The sequence below is a fragment of the Petaurus breviceps genome, unplaced genomic scaffold (assembly GCF_028583685.1).
Source record: "Petaurus breviceps papuanus isolate PSGF00001 unplaced genomic scaffold, PetGlider_PUasm1.0 90317, whole genome shotgun sequence".
NCBI classification, from domain to species: Eukaryota; Metazoa; Chordata; class Mammalia; order Diprotodontia; family Petauridae; genus Petaurus; species Petaurus breviceps.
Window position 1 is genome coordinate 619,247 of NW_027187217.1, and position 19,226 is coordinate 638,472.

The 19,226-nt window shown below is 54.0% G+C and overlaps 3 protein-coding genes across 11 annotated transcripts in view; 2 read left to right on the forward strand and 1 right to left on the reverse strand.

The window, feature by feature from the left end:
* Positions 1-19,226, forward strand: part of RNH1 (ribonuclease/angiogenin inhibitor 1) — a 140,246-nt gene that overhangs the window by 91,213 nt on the left and 29,807 nt on the right. The gene's annotated exons all lie outside the window — the stretch shown is intronic.
* ANO9 (anoctamin 9) overlaps positions 1-19,226 on the forward strand; it is a 165,435-nt gene that overhangs the window by 47,131 nt on the left and 99,078 nt on the right. The window lies entirely within an intron of this gene.
* The window catches only part of LOC138176974 (USP6 N-terminal-like protein), a 33,179-nt gene continuing 14,132 nt past the window's right edge, over positions 180-19,226 (reverse strand). Inside the window, exons 2-15 of one of the 9 annotated variants that reach the window (XM_069107927.1) lie at positions 14,041-14,354; positions 13,106-13,229; positions 12,583-12,668; positions 12,068-12,107; positions 11,328-11,408; positions 7,221-7,328; positions 3,813-3,922; positions 3,408-3,456; positions 2,922-3,042; positions 2,383-2,477; positions 2,229-2,294; positions 2,026-2,125; positions 1,659-1,811; positions 180-1,251 (exon numbers count right to left, since the gene is read on the reverse strand). In XM_069107927.1, the coding sequence (XP_068964028.1) occupies positions 449-1,251; positions 1,659-1,811; positions 2,026-2,125; positions 2,229-2,294; positions 2,383-2,477; positions 2,922-3,042; positions 3,408-3,456; positions 3,813-3,922; positions 7,221-7,328; positions 11,328-11,408; positions 12,068-12,107; positions 12,583-12,668; positions 13,106-13,171 (1,878 nt within the window). In that variant the 5' untranslated portion in view covers positions 13,172-13,229; positions 14,041-14,354 and the 3' untranslated portion in view covers positions 180-448. Of the gene's footprint in view, positions 1,252-1,658; positions 1,812-2,025; positions 2,126-2,228; positions 2,295-2,382; positions 2,518-2,921; positions 3,043-3,407; positions 3,457-3,812; positions 3,923-7,220; positions 7,329-11,327; positions 11,409-12,067; positions 12,171-12,582; positions 12,669-13,105; positions 13,230-14,040; positions 14,355-19,226 lie in introns of those variants that run through there. The other 8 variants (XM_069107926.1, XM_069107934.1, XM_069107929.1 and 5 more) reach the window with 8 other exon arrangements.

Here is a 19,226-nt window from a genome sequence, read left to right on the forward strand (position 1 = left end):
GGGAGGGGCGCTGTAGCCCCTGGCTATCCCCTGGGGAGCCCAGCCCAGTTGGGCAGGGCCAGGGATTCTGAGCTCAGGGAGGGGTGAGGCCTGGCCCCCAGCTGGGCAGCACCAGGGTTGGCCTCTGCTGCCCCCGGAGGAGGCTTCAGGAATAAGGAACACGAAGGAGAGCCAAAGGGTCCTTGGTGTAGAACACATTTACTGTCTGACATGTCTCCCCTTCTTCTTGGTGGGGTTCGTACCATTTCTGTCCAATTCGGATCCCATTCTCTGACAGATCCTGTGCAGTGCAGAGAGCCCTGGCCTCTCTGGATGGGTTTGGGGCCCTGCAGCCCTGCCCTGACTTTCCAGGCCCCCTTGCCTCCCGTCCAGGGTCTGTGAGGCTTGGCCTATAGCAGGGCATCCCTTCACATGGCCCTGGAGTAAGCCCTGTCTGGACATGGCCTCCTCATGGGGAGACTCTGGGGTGGCCTGGGGGCAGCAGGGGGCCAGCCCCTCCCTGGAGACTCTGCTCCCTCCCCACTGAAGCACCATGGGCTCCTGGCCCTGAGTCCTTGCTGACCTGGACCATGCAGAGGCTGGTGCTGCTCCTGATGATGGCACAGGGGCTTGTGCCCAGAGACACTGAGGAGGGCACAGGAATGTCAAGGCTGGGCATGCTGGCCCAGTGCCTGGGCAGGATGCTGCCTGGACCCAGCCCCTCAGCCTCCTCAGGAATATTATGGTGTTGAGGGGGCTGACTCCTGGGCCCTGGGGCAAGCAGACCAGGCTGTTCAGAGGTGCTGGGAGGGGGAGGGGGAGGGCAATCATCATAGGTGTTCTCACTGGGGACACTTTCCAGAGGCAGCAGCTCTTCCGGGGATGGGGGAGGAGGGAACAAGGCTGCATCCAGCTCTGAGGGGATGTCTGCTCCTGGCCAACCTTCAAGGGAGGCTGGGGTGCTGTGGTCCAGGCCTTGGGGCTGGGACTCAGCCTCTTGCTGCATAGGAGAAAAGGGTGGAGGCCTAGGCCTCAGACACTCCTGGTCCAGGTCCTGGCTGTCCTGAGGGGGGGCCCATTCTGGGCTGCCCAGTGGCTGGGGCTCCTGAGGCTGGGGAGAGGGCCCATCTTCTGGGAGCAAAGTCTGCGGAGTAGGCATCACCAGGCTTGGGTGGGGGCTCCCAGAAGGAGCTGCCTTGCTCTGCCCATTGACCACCAGGCCCAGGGAAAACTCCATTCCCAGAGGCTTCTTGGGGAGCTCTTCCAATTTGGCTTCAAGGAAGACAAGACAGTGGACATTTAGACCCAGTCTCGGAGCCCCAGGGCTGCCCTCCCTGACAGATGTGGGAGATAGGCTAGGGCACTGAGGGCCCTGGAAATGCCCGATTGTATAGGAGCTGCAGCCTGAGGCCCAGAGAGAGGAGAGCCAGGCCCCAAACCAAATTGTCTTGTCTAGTATTTGTGTGCCTTCATGCCTGTGACTTGACCACCACTCTCCTTTCTGCCCCTGAAGTTCCCAGTTGTTCCCTGACCTGGCCCCACCAGTCCTCCCCGAGCCCTACCTGGCTGCCCCCTGGCTCCACCAGGCCATCATCCTCTGCATGGGCCCTGATAGCCTGCTTTTTGGCCTCTTTCCCTCACCGAGTGTCCCAGCCTCCAGCCCCCATCCCGGAGCCCACCTGGGGGAGGCAGCTCGCATTTCATCCTTCTCAGTTCAGCCATGGATGTCTGCAAATGATCCAATACGGTATCATCTTCATGGGGCCAGGGGCCAGCCAACTTCTCCTGCAGAAACTCTCTGAGATCCTCCAGGGTCATCTTGAGTAGACGTTCTGGAGATCCAAGAGTGGGGTGGGGGGCCAGGTGGTGAGCCCCCTGCCCACAGGCTCCCTCTGCCCCCTTCCTGGCATCCAAGTCCCAGGCTCCTGGCCAGAGCCTGGGGCTAGTTCTCTCATCACCCCCCTTTACCCCGCTGAAAATCCATTCTCTCCCCCCTCTATCCCCATGCCCCAAGTCTGGGGGGTCCATCCCTGGCCCAGGCCTTACTCCTGTGCAACTTGAGTACTGTGTAGGCCATAGCGGTGAGAACCCGCTCGCCCTCCAAGATGTACACGTCCCACAAACGCAGGGTGAGGGTGAACGGGGTCTGTGGAGGAGAGGCCAAGCTGAGAGGGTGCCCCAAGAGGGTGACACCATGCCTGGCAGAGCCCAGAGCCCAGAGCAGGCCTGGGCTGACCTGAGGTTCTCACCCGGTCAATGAAACATTGCAGGAACCACTTGGTGGTGTAAATGCCCGTGGACATCTGCTCTTTGTCCTGAAGGGAGACAATGGAGATGTTGAGGTGGCAAGTGGCTCTCCTGTGCCCATATGTGAAGCCACCCCATGCCTGCTGCTGAGCTCACCATGTGCTTTTTCAGCTTAGGCAGGGCCTTCCCAAGGATCTGCTCATGATGGTCTTGGAAACGCTGCAACTTGGGGAATCCAGGCATGAAGAAGCCTGTGGGGAGCCCGGCCAGGGCAGAGGGCTCAGCAGCCGCCTGGGGAGAAAGCCCAGGAGCCACCTCGGGTTCACCCCCTGCCCACACAGGGATGGGCTTCCCCAGAGTGAGCAGGGTGCCCCAGGGACTGAGCCCCTGGGCATGTCCCTCTGTGGGGGCACCATCTCAGGCAATGCCAGCTATCTGTGATCCAAAGATAGGCTGTGGCCCCTCCAGCAGATGGAAGGCTCTGGCCAAAAATCCCCAGCTTTGAGAAACCTCAATGCTCTCATCTGTAGCATGGAGCGAATTCCTAACCTGCCTTGGCCTCTGAGCTGCGGGGAAGCCAGGGAAATGAGGGGTGGGGTGTGACTTCCTGGCTCGGTTTCCAGCAGCTGTGGGGCTGAGGAGCCGCCCCCTCCCCCACCCCTGGGGAGGAGCGGGGGTGGGGCTTAGGCGCTCACCATGCATTGCATGCCTCTGGTTGGCCAGCAGCTGGGCCAGAGCCCAGAAGGCTTCCTCTTCATTCAGGTACATCAGCAGGATGGCCGCGATCTGACTCATGCCCTGGCAATAGCTGACCTCCTGCAGGGCCCCCCCCCCCCCGGCCGCCCCGACACACAGACACAGGCCGCTGACTTTGTTGTGTGAGGGACGTCTCCCCCTCCCCAGGCTCCGTCGCTGGGAAGGAGCCTTTGTCCCAGCTGGAGCTCAGTCCTGGACAAGCGAGGCTAGGTCTGGATGACTCTCAGGGTGGGATCCCCAGGGGCTGCCGGGACCGAGGCAGGGCCCCCCCGTGGGCTCTCAGGGCCTGGGAAGGCTGCCTCTGGAGGCTGAGGGCTGGCAGCAGGCTGGCCCAGCCCGACTGGGCCGACACCAGGCAGGTCCCCTCTCCCCTACCCTGCAGCACACACTCATGCCCACCCACCTGCCCACAGGCAGAAGCTCACCGGGTTGTAGACAGAGTAGGCAGACAGGACATGGAACAGGGCTTGCTGCCTGGGGAGAAAGAAGGGATCCCTGACCACCACAGGAAACCTAGAACACACTGGCCACTCGGTACCGAGGGCATCTGCCCCCAGCCCATCCTCCGGGCTTCCGACACTGTCCTCCCTGACAACTGGCTGTCAGAAGACGGCAGCTGTCAGGCCCACAGAGAGATGGGCCTCCAGGGAGGGGTGGGGGGCGGCCCAGCTCCAAGCAGCCAGGCATGAGGAACAGAAGGGACTAGGAGCCAGCTAGGTCGTGGGGAGCAGAGCGCAGTAGAGGATCCTGCTGGGGCCAAAACCACCCCTCCCTTCCCTATCCAGCCTCAGCATCCTGCTGCCCCACTGCCCACTTCCAGGGTCACTCACTTCACTCCATAGCGGTCTCGAAACATGATATGATTGCGAAATGTACGATTGATGTCCAGATCGATCTGTCTGATCTCAGAAGAGAAGCTCTTGGCTTTCTCCTTCATCTCCTGTGGGGGGAGGGGGGTAGCAGTGCATTAGCACCAAGCAAAGGGAAGGAAGACAGCCTGAGGCCCAGGGCTGAGCACCCAGAATCTGCTCCCCCCCATCAGGAAACAGCCAGTGGGGGACTCTTGCCTGGGCTTCCCCTGCTAGGGTCTGCCTGAGGACAAAGTCCAACAGAAGAGATCTGAGGGCTCTGGCCAGCATGCCCCCTTTGGCTACAGTGCTGGCAGCCCTGGGATGAAGGGGCAACCCAGGCCCAAGCAGCAGGCCTGACTGGGACAGTCTCTGCCCCTCCCCCTTGTGCACTGTCCTGCCCTGTGTCTGGGAGCCTGCTCTCACCAGCATCCCAGGCTGGTTGGGATTTCTTGGGGTGTCTGGCTGAGCAGAGAGTGAGGCTGAGACCCAAGGTAGTCTGCCCCAGCTCTAGAGCAACCTAACCCACTTCTCACCCTACCCCGCAGTTTGAGGGGACCACTCTCTTCCCATCCAGGCTATGGTCACAGGCTGCCCTCCTATTCCTTGTCACCAACAGAGCACAGCAGAAGCAACAGCTTGAGCCCCACTGGAGACAGGGGCCCTGTGGGGGAGGGGGATCCTTTCCTGCCTTTGCTGCTGATGGGACCTTGGAATGTGGGAGGCCCTTAGTGCCCTCGCCTCCCTCACCTATCCCAAGGAGGGTTCAGACTAACGGATCTTTTCAGGGTCTTTCTAGAAATTGTTCCCTTCCAGCTCTGGGTCCTGGATCCTGATGTTGAGACCCCCAGAAGAGCAGCCCCTTTCAAACACCTATTCTTTTGTTGCCTCTGAACAGAGGTGACAGGACCACTGCCGTCAGGGCTTTGCCTACTCCACTCAGCAAGTATAGCCTGTCTCCAAGTACAAGCCTTCAGGCACCCTTGCCCACTCCCTGTGATCGCTTACTTTTTTCCCCACTGATTTTTCCATATCTTCCCCTGCCCTCCCTACCACTACCTGGAAGACTACTTCTGCTCCCTCCTCTGCTCACAAGTCTTCAGGGGCTCCCTACTACTTCTGATAAAGTTCTGGCTACTCTGTGGAAAGCATTCAGCGCTTGCCACTTACCTTCTAGCTGTTTCTTTTTTGCTTTTATTTTATTTTTTGTTACATCCCTTCCACCCCACACTAGACAAGGCCACCATTTGACAGAGATTTACAAATATGTGTAAAACCATACTACGCACACTTCTATGTATCAGCTCTTTTTCTGCAGCTGGAGAGCACCTTCCTTCACAGGTCCTTTGTACTCAATTTGATAATACTCTAAATTGGGTTGTTCACAATCACTCTTTGAACAGGCTTGCTATTATTGCCTACAATGTCCTCTAGGCTCTGCTCACTTCTCTCTCTGTTATTTCTGAAAGTGTCTGTGTTTTGCCAAGATCACGGAGCACACCGTTTCTTACAGAATGGTAGCGTGCCATCACAATCATATGCCACACCTTGTTCAGCCATTCCCCAATGATGGACATCCCTGGGATTTCCACTTCTTTGCCACCACAAAGAGCTGCTAGAAATAGTTGAGAACAGGTAGGTTCTTTCCTTTTTCCCTGATCATCTTTGGAAACAGACCTAATAGTTGTACTGCTGGGCCAAAGGGCATGGGCATCTTAATAGCTCTGTGGACAGAATTTCAGATTGCTCTCCAGAAGGGGTGGATCAGTTCGCAGATGCACTAACGGTGTATTCGTGCCCAGTTTTTCCACATCCCCTTAAATCTTTGTTGTTTTCCCCTTCAATCATTTTAGCTCTAATTGGTGTGAGACCATATCTGAAGGTTGTTTTAATTAGAATTTCTCTAATCAATAATGATTTAGAACATCTTTTCATGTGATTATGTATAGCTTTGATTTTATCAAAAAACTGTCTGTTCATATCCTTTGACTATTTATCAATTGGGGAATGATTTGTATTTTTGCAGAATGACCAAGTTCTCTATATTTTTGCGATAATGAGACATTCACCTGAGAAACTGCCTATGTAATTTCCCCTTTTCTTCTGATCTCGGTTACACTGGTTTTTATTTGTATAAACCCTTTTTAATGTAATGCAATCAAAATGATTCATTTGGCATCCCACAGCACTCTCTGTCTCTTGTTCATTCATACATTGTTTGCCTGACCCTAAGGCTGAAAGCTAAGGTGTTCCATGTTCTTCTAATTCTCTTAGGATATCTCCCTTTATGTCTAGGTCACGGATCCACTTTGACCTGATCTCGGCCATTTCTGTCTTATTACTTCCCGCACTCTCCTCTCCAGTCCTACTGGCTGCTCTCTCAGCCCTGGTCTGTCTCCGCACCAAGCTGAGATCTTTCTGCAGACTGTCTGGAGATGGAGTTGGCTTCCAATGGACAGAATTCATGTTCAGCTTTCTGCTTGGGCAGTCTCCTGGGCTGGCCCTGCCCATCCTTCCAAGCCCAGCTGCAGACAGCTCCTCCAGGAAGCCATCCCTGAGCTTTCATTTAGCCCTTCTCTGATGTGATTCCCTGGGTCTCTCTTCCCAACTCTTAGGCTATGGTCAACTCTGGTTCCTCCTCTGCCCCGCCCCCAGCCCCAGACACACAGTAGGTGCTTGACAAAGAATTGCTGACTGATTGAGGGCGAGTCCCTCACCTAGTGGGTGGCATTAGGGGTGGGGCTGGGCTGGCACCTGCTAGTCCAGGATAGAGGAGGGGTGAATGCTTTGGCCAGCCCTGAGATGGGTGGGCTCTGTGTGATGTGTGTAACCTGGGCAGGGTGCTTGGACTCTGTATCTGTTTCTTCATCAGGAAAAAGGGGATAATAACTGTGTGCTCCCCAACTTCCAGGGTGGTAGGAGGGGGGGAAGGGAAAAAACATTTACTAAGTACCTACTATGTTCCAGGCTCCATGTTAAGCACTTTATAAATATCTCATTTAATCCTCATAACAATCCTGGGAGGGAGGTGCTCTTACTGACCCAAGTCTGGTGACTTGCCCAGGTGGGAAGGGGTACTGTGGCTTCCTCAGCATCTGTAGAGGATAGCCTGGGGAAGGGGGAGCCCTGGGGAGACCTGAGAAGTCCCAGGGCAGAGGTCAGGTCAGAGAGGGCCTGGTTTGGGGGTTGCAGGCTGGGGTCTGTCCTCTGAGCCTAGCCTTGTTCAAGGGGCCCTCAGGCCAGCTGGAAAGGTGGCCCCAACACCGATGTCCTCCAGTGGGCAGCTGCCTGCCCTGTCACCTCTAGCCCATTCCAGGGCAGATGAGAGAGACCCTGGAGGTAATGGGGACAGAAGCAGACCACGGCCCCAGGGCTAGGAGGGCCTCCTACCTCATACTTGCCAGGGCTCTCTGTCTTCACCTTCTCCACTTCCAGGAGGAGGGACCAGACTTGGCCCCGGACCTGCAGGGGGATGCCTTTGTAGACTCTTCGAGCCATCTGAGGGGTGAGAGGAAGGCAGGCTGAGGGAGGGCATAGGCCCTTGGCACTGGCACCCACTGACCAAGCAGCCTCACACGGAAGGACAGAAGCCCCGCCCTGCCCCAAGGAGGGGTCTACTGCCAGGCTGCACAGGATCCAGGCACAGGAGGACCCTGCCTCTCCTTTCCCGTGGGTCTCATCCTTCAAGGACCAACTCAGGCTCTACCTCCTCCAGGGAGCCCCCTGCTGCATAGTCTCCCCACTGGTCAGTCACTGCTCTCTGAAACATCCCACTGCATTCTCTCCTCCACCACAGCTCAGTGTTTGTCACCCACATGCACTCACACCTCCAAACGCCCACACTCAGCTATACACCCACACACACAGACACCCCCCCATATAAATACACCCATACTCACACCTATCCCCCCTCCCCATGATATCCCCTGGTGTGAGGCCTTTTCTAAGCATTCCTTTTCTGTCCCCAGAACCCAGTGCGGGGCTCTAGGACTCAGCACACAGTAGGTGCTGTGAAGTTGGCCCTAGGAGAAGAGTAGGGAAAATCCATGTCCCTCCTTTCACTGCAGGGGGGGTGGAGGAGTGTGGTGATGAAGTGCATCTACACAGTTGTTTCTTCTTGCTGCCTTTTATGTTTTCTGTTAAAATCTCTGATACAAGGGATGACTCGTGGGGCCAGAGAGGGAGAGGGACAATTCAGAATGAAAGGCATCAACAGACAGAAAATGAAAAATAAAAAAGGGGGTGTCACCAGCCCAACCTTAAAACAGCATTGCCAACCACCCAGATGGCTCTTTTCTAGGACATTTCCCAATGGGGTTCTTCACTAAGGTTCTGGGAGTCTACTCCCAGATCCAAGGAGAGTCACCGGCCTCACCTTCCCTCTCTCCCTCAGCCACACGGTCAATCTTGGCCAAGCCCCGTCGGTTTTCCCTCCATCCGTCCCCTTCTCTTCACTCCCTTGGCTTGGGCACCAGCCATCTCTTGCTTGGATCATTGCAGCAGTTTTCTTATGACTCTCCCTGTCTCCAAATCCAGCCCCTCAGTCATAGTCCCCCTTCTTGCCCTCACTAACTCACTAAAGTTACTGCTCCCTGAAGCTACATTCCTTCTCCCATCTTTGGGCATTCACTCGGGCTATCCCCCTCATAATCTCAATCTTCCTTCAAGGATTAGCTCTGGGGTTACCTCCTCTAAGAAGTCTAGGGAAGGAGAGAGGGAGAAAAAGGAAAAATGAATGAATGAAAAGGACATAGTGTGTGCGGGACAGAGAGACAGAGATAGAGAGAGGCAGGTAGACATGCCCATCCCATACAGGGTTGGGTGCAGGGAGAGCAGAAATAGCCAATGGTCAGTTAGTGAAAGTGTTAGTTTGGTTAAGTAGCAGGAGCCTTGTGCCTGAGGGCTTCCTGGTTAAAGCTGGTCAAAGGCATTGATTAAGCACCTACTGTATGTATGCCAGGCACAGTGCTAAACTCTGAGGATAGGGAACGTGATGAAAGACAGTACCTGCCCTCAAGGAACTCAATATGCAAACAACTGCGTAGCCACAAGCTACAAGTACACACTGGAGACAAGAGGGAAGGGGACTCCAGAAAAGCTCCCTGTGTAAGGCGACATTTTAGCTGGGAGTCCAAAAAAGCCAGAAAGGTCAGTAGATGGAGAGCATTCCAAGCAAGGGGGTCAGCCAGAGATGAAAGGCCTTGTTTAAGGACCCGCCAGGGGGCCCTTGTCACTGGATCAAAAAGAATGTTGGGGAGTGAGGTGAAAGCCAACTGGACAGGCAGGAGAGAGCAGATTATAAAGGGCTCTGGAGGACAGAGAAGTTGGTATTTGCTCCTGGAGGTGATAGGGAACCCCTGGAGTTTACTCGGGGTGGGGGGTGGATGTGGGGGAGATGGTTATGTGGTCATACCTACACTTTAGGAAATATCACTTTGATAGCTGAGTGGAGGATGGACTGGAGTGGGGAGAGACCTCAGGCAGGTGTATTCCCTCAGCGGCTACAGCAATAATCCAGACATGGGAAGATGAGGGTCTGTACCATGGCAGGGAGCAGTGTCAAAGGAGAGAAGGGGATGTATTGGAGAGATGCGGCAGAGGAGAAATTGGCCAGAGGTGAAATGACAGGCCTTGGCACCATATTGGATATGGGGGGGGGGGGGGGGGGGAGAGAGGGTGAGGAGTCCAGAGTAACTCCTAAATTGGGAGCCTGAGGACTGGGAGGAGGGTTAGGGTTAGTGTGATAGGGAAGGTAGGAATGGGGAGGCTTGGGGGGAGACATAATTAGTTCTGTGTTGTAAATATTAAATTTAAGATTTCTGCTCAAAATGTGCATTCCCTTTGACCCAGCAATAGCTCTTCCAGGGCTGTATCCCAAAAGAGACCATACAAGTGGGAGGACCTGTATGTACAAAAATATTTATAGCAGCTCTTTTTGTGGTGGCAAAAAATTGGAAATCCAGGGGATGCTCATCCATTGGGCAATGGCTGAACAAGTTGTGACATATGAATGTAACGGAATACTAGAGTGCCATAAGAAATGAGGAGCAGACGGCGTGAGAGACTGAAACGAACTGATGCTGAGTGAGGGCAGCAGTACCAGAACTTTGTACACAGTTACAGACACAGTGTATCTGTGCTGACTGACTCGGACAGACGGGGCTCCTCTCAGCCATGCAAGGTTAGAAGACAATTCCAAAAGACTCATGATGGAAAGGGCTGCCCCATCCAGAGAAAGTTCCAGCGTCTGGACGTAGATTGGAGCGAGCCACTTGACTCTTTTTTGTTTTATTTTGTTTCTTCTCGCTCATTTCTCACTCCATTGGTTATAATCTTTCTCTGCACCTTGACTGTTTAATGTGAAGGTATTTGTAGAGCCTATATCAGATTGCATGCTGCCATAGGAAGGGAGGGGGAAGGAGAGGGAAGGGGAGAAAATTTGGAACTCAGTTTGTGGAACTGAATGTTGCAAACTAAAATTAAGTAAATATTTAAAAATTTAAGGAGAGTTAAGGAAAGTTTACTATAGTATTGAAAAGGCAATCAGTTATCACAAACCCATTCCTTAAAATTGTGAAGCATGGAAGCTGTCTCAAGGAGGGTCATTTTTTTTTCCACATTTTTTCCAAAAAAAATAATTTTGGTTGTTATTTTTAAAAAGCCGTCTACTGGCAGTTTAACATGTCTGAAAGGCAATTGGAGATGCAGAGAGACTGGGGCAGGAAATTTAGATGTGAGAATCATCAGCAGAGACATAGATGGTAATGAAATCCAGGGGAGATGAAGGTGTATAGGGGCAGCAGAGCAGAGGGCTCAGGACAGAGCCCCAAGGAACAAGTCCAGCGGGAGGGCATGGTCACGTAGAGAAGAGGGGAGCCGGCAGGACAGAGTGGTCCCCAGTGTCCGAGGCTGGAGAGAGGCCAAAAAGGGGGAGAATTAGGAAAAGACCTCGGATTTGGCAGTTGCGATAAGCTCCTTTCAGTGGAATGAGAAGTTTGGAAGTCAGATGACAGAGGTTTAAGGAGAGTGAGAGGAGAGGAAAGGCAGCCCATTGTAGAGTCAGCCTTCTCAAGGAGTTTAGCCACCACAAGGCAGGAGATAGAAGACAGCGGGGCTGTAAGGGTTGAGTGAGGGTTTCTCAGCATGGAGAGACAGGGGCAGGCAGGAGGGAAACAGCCAGTAGAGAGGGAGAGATTGAAAATGAGCTGAGGGTAGGATGACACAAGAGCGTGTCCATCACGCCCCAGAATGGAAGGGAGCAGCCAGGATAGGGACTGGCGTCAGAGGCGCGGGAAGAAAACACCCTCTGACTGTTTGAAAATGTGAAGAGAGTGGGTGCCTCAAAGCCCTTGTGCTGGTCCCAAGGTCCCTACACGCAGGGGTGGTGATGGCAAAGCAGCTGGGTAGCCTGAGCAGGCCATTTCCAGGGCTGGCTGGCAGGAGGGAGGGAGCCCAGCTGGCCCAGGCTCTGGGTTCAAGGGCTTTTCCCCCTCTTACCTTCTCACTATTGCAATATTTATCCCACTTCTTCAGCATCTTTAGCCACTTGCCCACCCGTTCGATCTCCTGGAGTTTTTGCTGAAAAATGAAGCCCCAGAACACGCTCAGAATTGAAGTTTCCTGGAGAAGTGCTCTGTTGCTGCTTGATTACCCCAACAGCTCCAAACTAGCAGGGCTGCGCGACTGTCCACAGGGCAAAGGCTCCACAGTCCTGAAGCAGCTGCCGCTCCCAGCAGGCTCTGCTCTGCTTTCCCCTCCAGTTCTGCCCACCCCAGGGGACTCCCAAGTACACACCTGGTGCAGGGGAGTTACCACTGCAAAGGTCATGCCAGACAGATGGAAGCATGAAGGAGGGAATGAGGCTGAGAAAGGAGGAGGGGAGGAGGGAGGAAGGAAAGGAGGAGGGGGAAGAGAGAGGAGAGAAAGGAAGAGGGGAAGGGGAGGGGAGAGGGAGGAAGAGAGGAAGAGAGAGGACACTACAAAGGAAGAGAAGAAGATGACAGAAAGGTTGAGGGGGGAGAGGAAGAGGAGGACAGAGAGATGGTTGGGGTGGGAGAAGGGAAGGACAGAGCAGGGAGAAGCAGACTTGCCTGGCTGGAAGACAAGGTAGACCCTGCTCTTCATGCCCTGCCCTCTCCCCAGCCCCCTCCTGCCTGGGTGTGGGGGGCACACGGAGGGAGCTTTCTGACCCTCCTGCACTGGCTCAGACCCCATGGGTCCCCACAGTTGGCTCTCACCTTCTCCTCCAGGGCACTATGGCTTGGCAGTTCACTCTCACTGGGAGGACAGAGGGAAAAGGCACAAACAGAAAGGTCAGAAACACCACAAACCAAAGGAGGGCTGAAAGACAGAGCAGCCGTCCGGCATTGGGGTCAGGAAGCTCGGGGGCCACCCTACCTCAGATGCTCACTAGCTCTGGGACCCCTGCCAACTGCTTTCTTCTTCCTAGGCCTCAGTCTCTTCATCTCTAATGTGGAGGCTAGGGTCCCCCCCTATGGTCCCTCCCAGCTCTCGGGCTCTGGGACTCCCTGGGATTAAAGGCCCTGCCCACGCTAAGCACTTGAGGCCAGTGAGATGCCTCCAGCAGCCTCCCCACTCCCCTGGCCTGAACACCCAGAGCACACCTACAAAGCCTGCAGACTGGCCTGCTCAGAGTAGCTCAGTCTTCTGGGCAGCAGCCTAAGGGGGACATCTGGGTGCTGCCCATGACAGTGGGGTGCATGGGGGGCAGAGAGAACGCCAGAACACTCACTGTAAAAACCCAAATCGATCTGTGACTTTGTAGAGGGCAAAGTCTGCATCCTCCCAAGGGTCAATCTGAGCCCCGTGCTGTCTGCCCTGCAAAGAGAGTGGGGCTCAGGAGACACTGGGGACCTGGGCCTTCTGTGCTATGGGTTGCCTCCTGTCTTCTCCTCCCCTCCCCCAGAGTCAGAAAGAAAAGTCTCAGCACCAGGATGGGGGAAGCCAGCTCTACCCACTCCTGTCCTTTCCTGGGAATCCAGGCTGCCCTGGCCACTTCAGTGAGGGCCAGCCTCAGGCCTGCCAGCTGGCCCCCAGATCCCTGAGGCTGGGAGCACCGCAGAGAAAAGCATGTGGTCCAGACAAATGCCCCTCTGCTCAGGAGGAGGAGGGAAGCCAGGCGCCCAATGTCTGCCCAGCCAGGACTAGGGCAGGGGTGGGAAGGGGTGAGGGGAGGCAGAGAGCGAGCATGGAGGAGGATTGGGAGTAAGGTGGCCCCAGTGGACCTGGACCCTAAATGCAGAGGGGCTCCTTACCTTCTGGTACTTGGCAATGATCTCAGCCCTCTCCTCTGCTACCAAAGCCTCAATGTCTTTCTTCATGTCCAGAAAGGGGAGGTGAGAAAAGCCTCCCTCCCCTGCTCTGTGCTCACAGGCACCCCTATAGCAGCAGCACAAGGGAGAGAAGAGAGAAAAGACATGAGAAGAGAGGGGAGGGGCGGAGGGGTGAGGGCAGGGGAGGAGAGGGGGAGGGGAGGGGAGGGGGAAGGAAAGGGGAGAGGAGAGGAGAAAGGAAGAGAGGAGACAGGAGGAGAAGGGGGGAGGGGAGGGAAGAGGGGAGGTGGGCTGTGCAACAGGCAGGATTGATGCCCAAGAGGCCACAACAAAGTCATGAGGACGGCAATAACTGCCATTTATAGAGCCCCAACTGTGCACCAGGCATTGTGCTAAGCACAATTATTTTCTCCTTTGATCCTCACAACAATCCTAGGAGGGAGGTGCTGTTATTTTCTCCATTTTACAGATGAGGAAACTGAGGCAGGCAGCAGTTAAGTGACTTGCCCAGGTTCACCCAGCCAATAAGTGTCTGAGGCTGGATTTGAACTCAGGTCTTCCTGATTCTAGACCTAGTGGTCTGGACACTGTGGGTCCTAGTGGGTCCCTAAATGTGATAGGGATCCAGTTCAAACCCCTTTTACAAATGAGGAAACTGAGGCCCAGGGAGAAGGTCACTCACTTTAAGTGAGGCAGCGCTGTGCAGAGTCACCAGCCTCACTGCCTCGTCCAGAACCACCTGGGGCCAGTGGCCAGATGTAGATCAGGAAGGCTGGAGTTTCTTCAGTGGCAGAAGGCACTGAGCTGACTCAGGAGCCTGAGTGGGGAAGCCAGGCCCCAGGCCAACACAGAACTCCTGCTGGGGCTATGAAAGGTGAAGGTGGGAGGTGGAGTGGTGGCCCCAGCGGGCCTCTTACCTGAGCAGGCTTTGGCCACTTCAAAAGCATCCAGATGGCACCCTCAAGTTAGCAGGCAGGAGGGCCTGTTGCCCTCCCCTGGGCCTGGGAGTCCGTGTCAGAGTAGCAGGCCCAGGGGGCCACTCTGGCTATCAGCATCCCTGGCCGGGGCCTGGGCATGGTGTGTGGGTCAGGTGTGGGTGAGGCCAGAGGTCAGTGGGGCCCAGGCCTTGTGCCCCTCCCTCTTCCGCCCTGGCAGGGAGGGCCAGTGCCCCTGCTGCCCTCTCTTCTCGCTGCTCTCTGCCCACATGCAGATGTCCTGTTGGCCCCACTCACTGGAAGGAAAAATACCAGATAGGAGGGAATTGACGTGGGAAGATGATGATGCCCCCTGCCCAAGTGCCCTCCAGCACCCATCAGTGCTGAGACTCTGAGCTGCCTGTACTCAGGGTGCATGAATGTCCTGACAGACAGACAGACAAACCACCAGGGACTGACACTCAGAAAGAACCCTGCTGCTAGCTTCCAAGGGGACCTTTGGACACACTTCTCTCTGAGCCTCAGTTTCCCCATCGGTGAAATAGCTCTTTCCTAAAGCCTTTCCAGGCTATGGAGGGGACCCTCCCCTGGCCAGTGGTTGAGAGGCCTGGAATACCCCAACAGCAGGAGCTCCAACCCAGCCAATCCTGACCCCACTGGCTGGGCCAGGCAGCAGGCTGAGCTACCATTCCTGTCCACTGAGGGCCTTGACAGCAGATGGCCAGCTGAGTGCTTCCTCAGGCCCTGTAGAACCCAAACTGCCAGGATTATTCTCCTGATTTTACAGGTAAGGCAGCTGATACTCAGAGCCCCCCAGTGACATGGCCAGTCAGGGTCAGAGATGGGATGGGGGTAGAATGACCCATCCCATGGTCCTGGGCCTCCCAGATACTAGGAGAGGAGACCAGATGGTAGCTGTTATCAAAACAATAAGTTCCACAAATACTATTAATTATGACTGGCTAGAATTTCAACAGTGCTTTAAGCACTATTGACAGCCCATTTTATAGATGAAGACTCTGAGGCGGCAGAGGGGAAGTAGGTTGCCCAGGGTCCCATGCAGCACACAAATGTCTAAGGCTGGATTTGAACTCGGGTCTTGCTGGCTTCCTGTCCACCATCTCTCTGTCTATCCATCAGTTGCCCTGGGAACACACACACTCTCCCCCTCACTGGGCCCAGATTACTAAAGGCAGAGGAGTCTGGGGCCCGGCTTGAGGCCCTTCTCGAACCACCCCCCAGAAACCTTGGAAAGTCTATGAGAACCCTGGTCCTCGAGGGTGGCTGGAGCCACACTGGCAGGATCTGCTAGGGTGGGCCTTGTGGAGCCAGGTCACCTCCCAATGAGGTGAGAATGCCACCTGGTCCCAAGGCATTCTGGGGCAGGGTCACCTCTGGCCATTACTCTGGGCAGTCCAGCCTGGCAGGTGAAAGAGGTGGCTACCACTGAGGTGTCACTGAGAGACCAGAGCACCTAGGGCAGAAGGCACCTTCCCTGATGCACAGCAAAGAGAGTTCATGCGGAAAGAAAGGGGGTAGGCTAATGGGAAAGGGCGTGGCCCATGGAAGGATGAAGGATGAAGGAGGATCTGACCCATGCAGACCCAGAGCAGACAGTGGGTGGCAGGCAGGAGACCCAAGGCCCAGACCCAGAAAGCACAACTCCACACCCAGTTCCCTTGCCATGAGACTCCTGATTCCTGAATGAGGGCCTAATCCCATCAAATCCTTGGGCACAGAGGTGGTGCCTGTAAGGCAGTGGGCAGAGCACTTACTGTGATGGCAGAGTACCTGGGAAGTTGGGGAGGGGGCTCTCTGCAATACACTGCCTGGCTAGGCTCTGGCCAGGTCTTTCACCTTAGCACCCTCTGACAAATGGGCAGGTGGGGTTGGCTGAGTGCCAAATCCCAACCTGGTTTGGAGTTCTGAGTCCTGGCCGAAGCTGGAACCACTGGACCAGGTCCTCTCCTGTATGACCAGCCCCCCTGTCAAGGAAGGACAGAACCCTGAGCCTGATTCCTGCTGCAAGGGAGGTCATACCAGGATGCCTCCTTTTGGGGCTTGGCTCTTCAACCACATGTTATAGTATCTGTCATCCCTTGTGACTAGTCTGAGTTCTTCAGAGAGTTCCCTGTGCAGACACATCTAGGCTCCCTACCTTTCCATCCTTATCAGACTTGTGGGTTTGGAGGCTCGCCAACCCTTGAGAGATCTTTAATCTTAGAGCTCATGGTGTGTTTCTGGGGTCATGCTTGCCATCCCTCTAAACTTTTTTTATTTCAGAAACTGTATTTCTGAAGTCTAGGGTTTTAGGAGGATTGTTTATCCAGTGGAATAGAATAGAGTGGAGAAGGAAAGATGTACTCAGAGGCCCCGCCTTAATGCTCTTGTGATGAGACTGATAACTGCTCCTTGTTTGACCCGTTTCAACTGAAAAAGGGTTTATTAAGGCCATCGTGTGTGTAAGATTCTATTAAAGAATGTTCAATGGCACAGATACCTGGGGTTCTCCACTCTAGACCTCTCTCAGCTATAACATCAAACTGTCACTAGTTTTTGGGTCCGGCCATTGAACAAGTTCTGAATCGACCAGCCTAGTAACCCTATCTAAAAAGGAAGTAAGGTTAGTCGGCATGATATGTTTCTGATGAAGCCACACTGGCTCTTTGGGATTACTGTTTGCTTCATGAAAAACCTCATTTTTGTGTTTTCTTTGATTCCATTTCCCAAATATGATAGCTCTCCTCTCCTAGCCAGAGAGGCTTCCCTTGTAACAAAAACTAAAGGGAGAGAGAGGGGAAAGAAGGCACTTGCCTGATGTGCTCCCTCACCAAATCTCTGGTCACAGGCTACCTGTGCAGTGCCCTGGCTTGCAGATTTAAGATTCCAGTCTCTTCTCTTTTTTTGCTCTGGGATAATTTCCTCCAGTCCAGCCATGCCTGTCATCCACCAAGTCATATGCTCTTTCACGATACTTGATGGGCTCAGACATCACTGGGGACAGTTCTTTCAGCATAAGGATGGGGTTCACTAGGGCCAGGGACCTGGACCCCACCCAGGGCATCTGGGCACTCTCTGCCCAGCTCCCTGAGGCTCGTTAGGCATCAACTCCCCAAACGTTAGCCATCTCTGTCTGGCCTTTACTAAGTATCTGCTGTGTGCTATCTCTCACAGAGGAGGAGGAGGCGGCGGCAGTCGCAGAGAAATTATATGAAGACCTCCCTGAGATGAAATCCACACCTTGATGCTCCTCAACTTCCACGCAGAGGGGAAAAGCGGTAAGGATCAGTCAGAGGGGCGCCACGCCTAGTCAGATCCACAGAAGTCCCACGATGCTTTGGCATCACGGACACATGGATGGGGGCATCAGCTCACAGCCACTCTCGTGCTGACTCATCAGAGCAGCCAGTGAAGAAAACACTTTTGTTAAGCACCGACTGTGCGTTAGGCCCTGGGATACAAAGTAAGGCCAAAGGCAGTCCCTGCCCTCCGGGAGCTCCCTGTTCACAGACAGGTACAAACAGGACAGATGGAAGATAATCAGTGAAGGCCCCAGAATTAAGGGGCTTTGGGAAAGGCATCCTATAGAAAATGGCCTTTTGGCTGAGACTCGAAGGGAGCAAAATAGAAATTGAAAGAATTCACTGATCACCTCCTAGAAAAGATCCCCTAAAGAAAACTTCTAGGAACATTATAGCCACTTTCTGGAGCTGCCAGATCAAGGAAAAAATATTGTAAGTAGCCATCAGGATAACACAGGATTGGGGTGGCTAGGTGGCACAGCGGCCCTGGAGTCAGAAGGACCTGAGTTCAAATCCCATCTCAGACACTTAACACAAAACTAGCTGTGTGACCTTGGGCAAGTCACTCAACCCCCAATTGCCCTATCTTCCCCCCTCCAAAAAAAGGTAAAAAAAAAAACTCATCTTCGTAAGTTCAAAACTGGCAACAGACACTCACTAGTTCTGTGACCCTCGGCAAGTCACTTTACCTTGTTTACCTCAGTGTCCTCATCTATAAAATGAGCTGGAGAAGGAAATGGCAAACCACTCCAGTATCTTTGCCAAGAAAACCCCAAATGGGATCACCAAGAGTCTAAGCAACAGCCAACCACATCAGCCACACCTGGAGTGAGTGTGTCCTAGAACATACCAAGATTATGCACTATTGTAGATGCTACTTGGGACTTCAGGCTCAGTGTGCCCCAAAACAAAACTCATGATCTTTCTCCCTAAATCCTCTCCACTCCTGAAATTCCCTAACCTTTGCTAACTTCTAATTTCTCATCCCGTTAACCTTTTAGACATCTTGGACTGGATGTCCAGTAGACATTTTAAACTCAGCATGTCCAAAATGGAACTCATCTTTTTCCCTAAACCCTCCCCTCCTCTTACCTGCTCTATTACTGTAGAGGGCAACACCATCCTCCCAGGCCCCCAGGTTCACATCCTGGACATCATCCTGGATTCCTCCCTCTTTCTCAACTCCCCACCCCCCCCCTTTATCCAAGCTGTTATCAAGGTATGTCAATTTCACCTCTGCAGCATTTCTCATTGATTTCATCTCTACAACACCCCTCATCCATTTCACCTCTGCTGCCCCTCTCATCCATTTCACCTCTGCTGCACCTCTCCTCCATTTCACTTCTGCTGCCCCTCTCTCCATTTCACCTCTGCTGCACCTCTCCTCCATTTCACCTCTGCTGCATCTCTCGTCCATTTCACCTCTGCTGCACCTCTCGTCCATTTCACCTCTGCTGCACCTCTCCTCCATTTCACCTCTGCTGCCCCTCTCCTCCATTTCACCTCTGCTGCATCTCTCGTCCATTTCACCTCTGCTGCACCTCTCCTCCATTTCACCTCTGCTGCATCTCTCGTCCATTTCACCTCTGCTGCCCCTCTCCTCCATTTCACCTCTGCTGCACCTCTCCTCCATTTCACCTCTGCTGCCCCTCTCATCCATTTCACCTCTGCTGCATCTCTTATAGATTTCACCTCTGCAGCACATCTTGTAGGTTTCACTTCTGCAGAGTCTCTCTCCAATAAACTCTCTTCAATCTTCTGACACTACCCCTATCCTGGTGCAGACCTTTATCCCTAACACCTGGATTATTGTAATATGCTTTTGGGGAGAGGGGTCTGCCTGCCTCAGTCTCTCCCCTCCTCTAG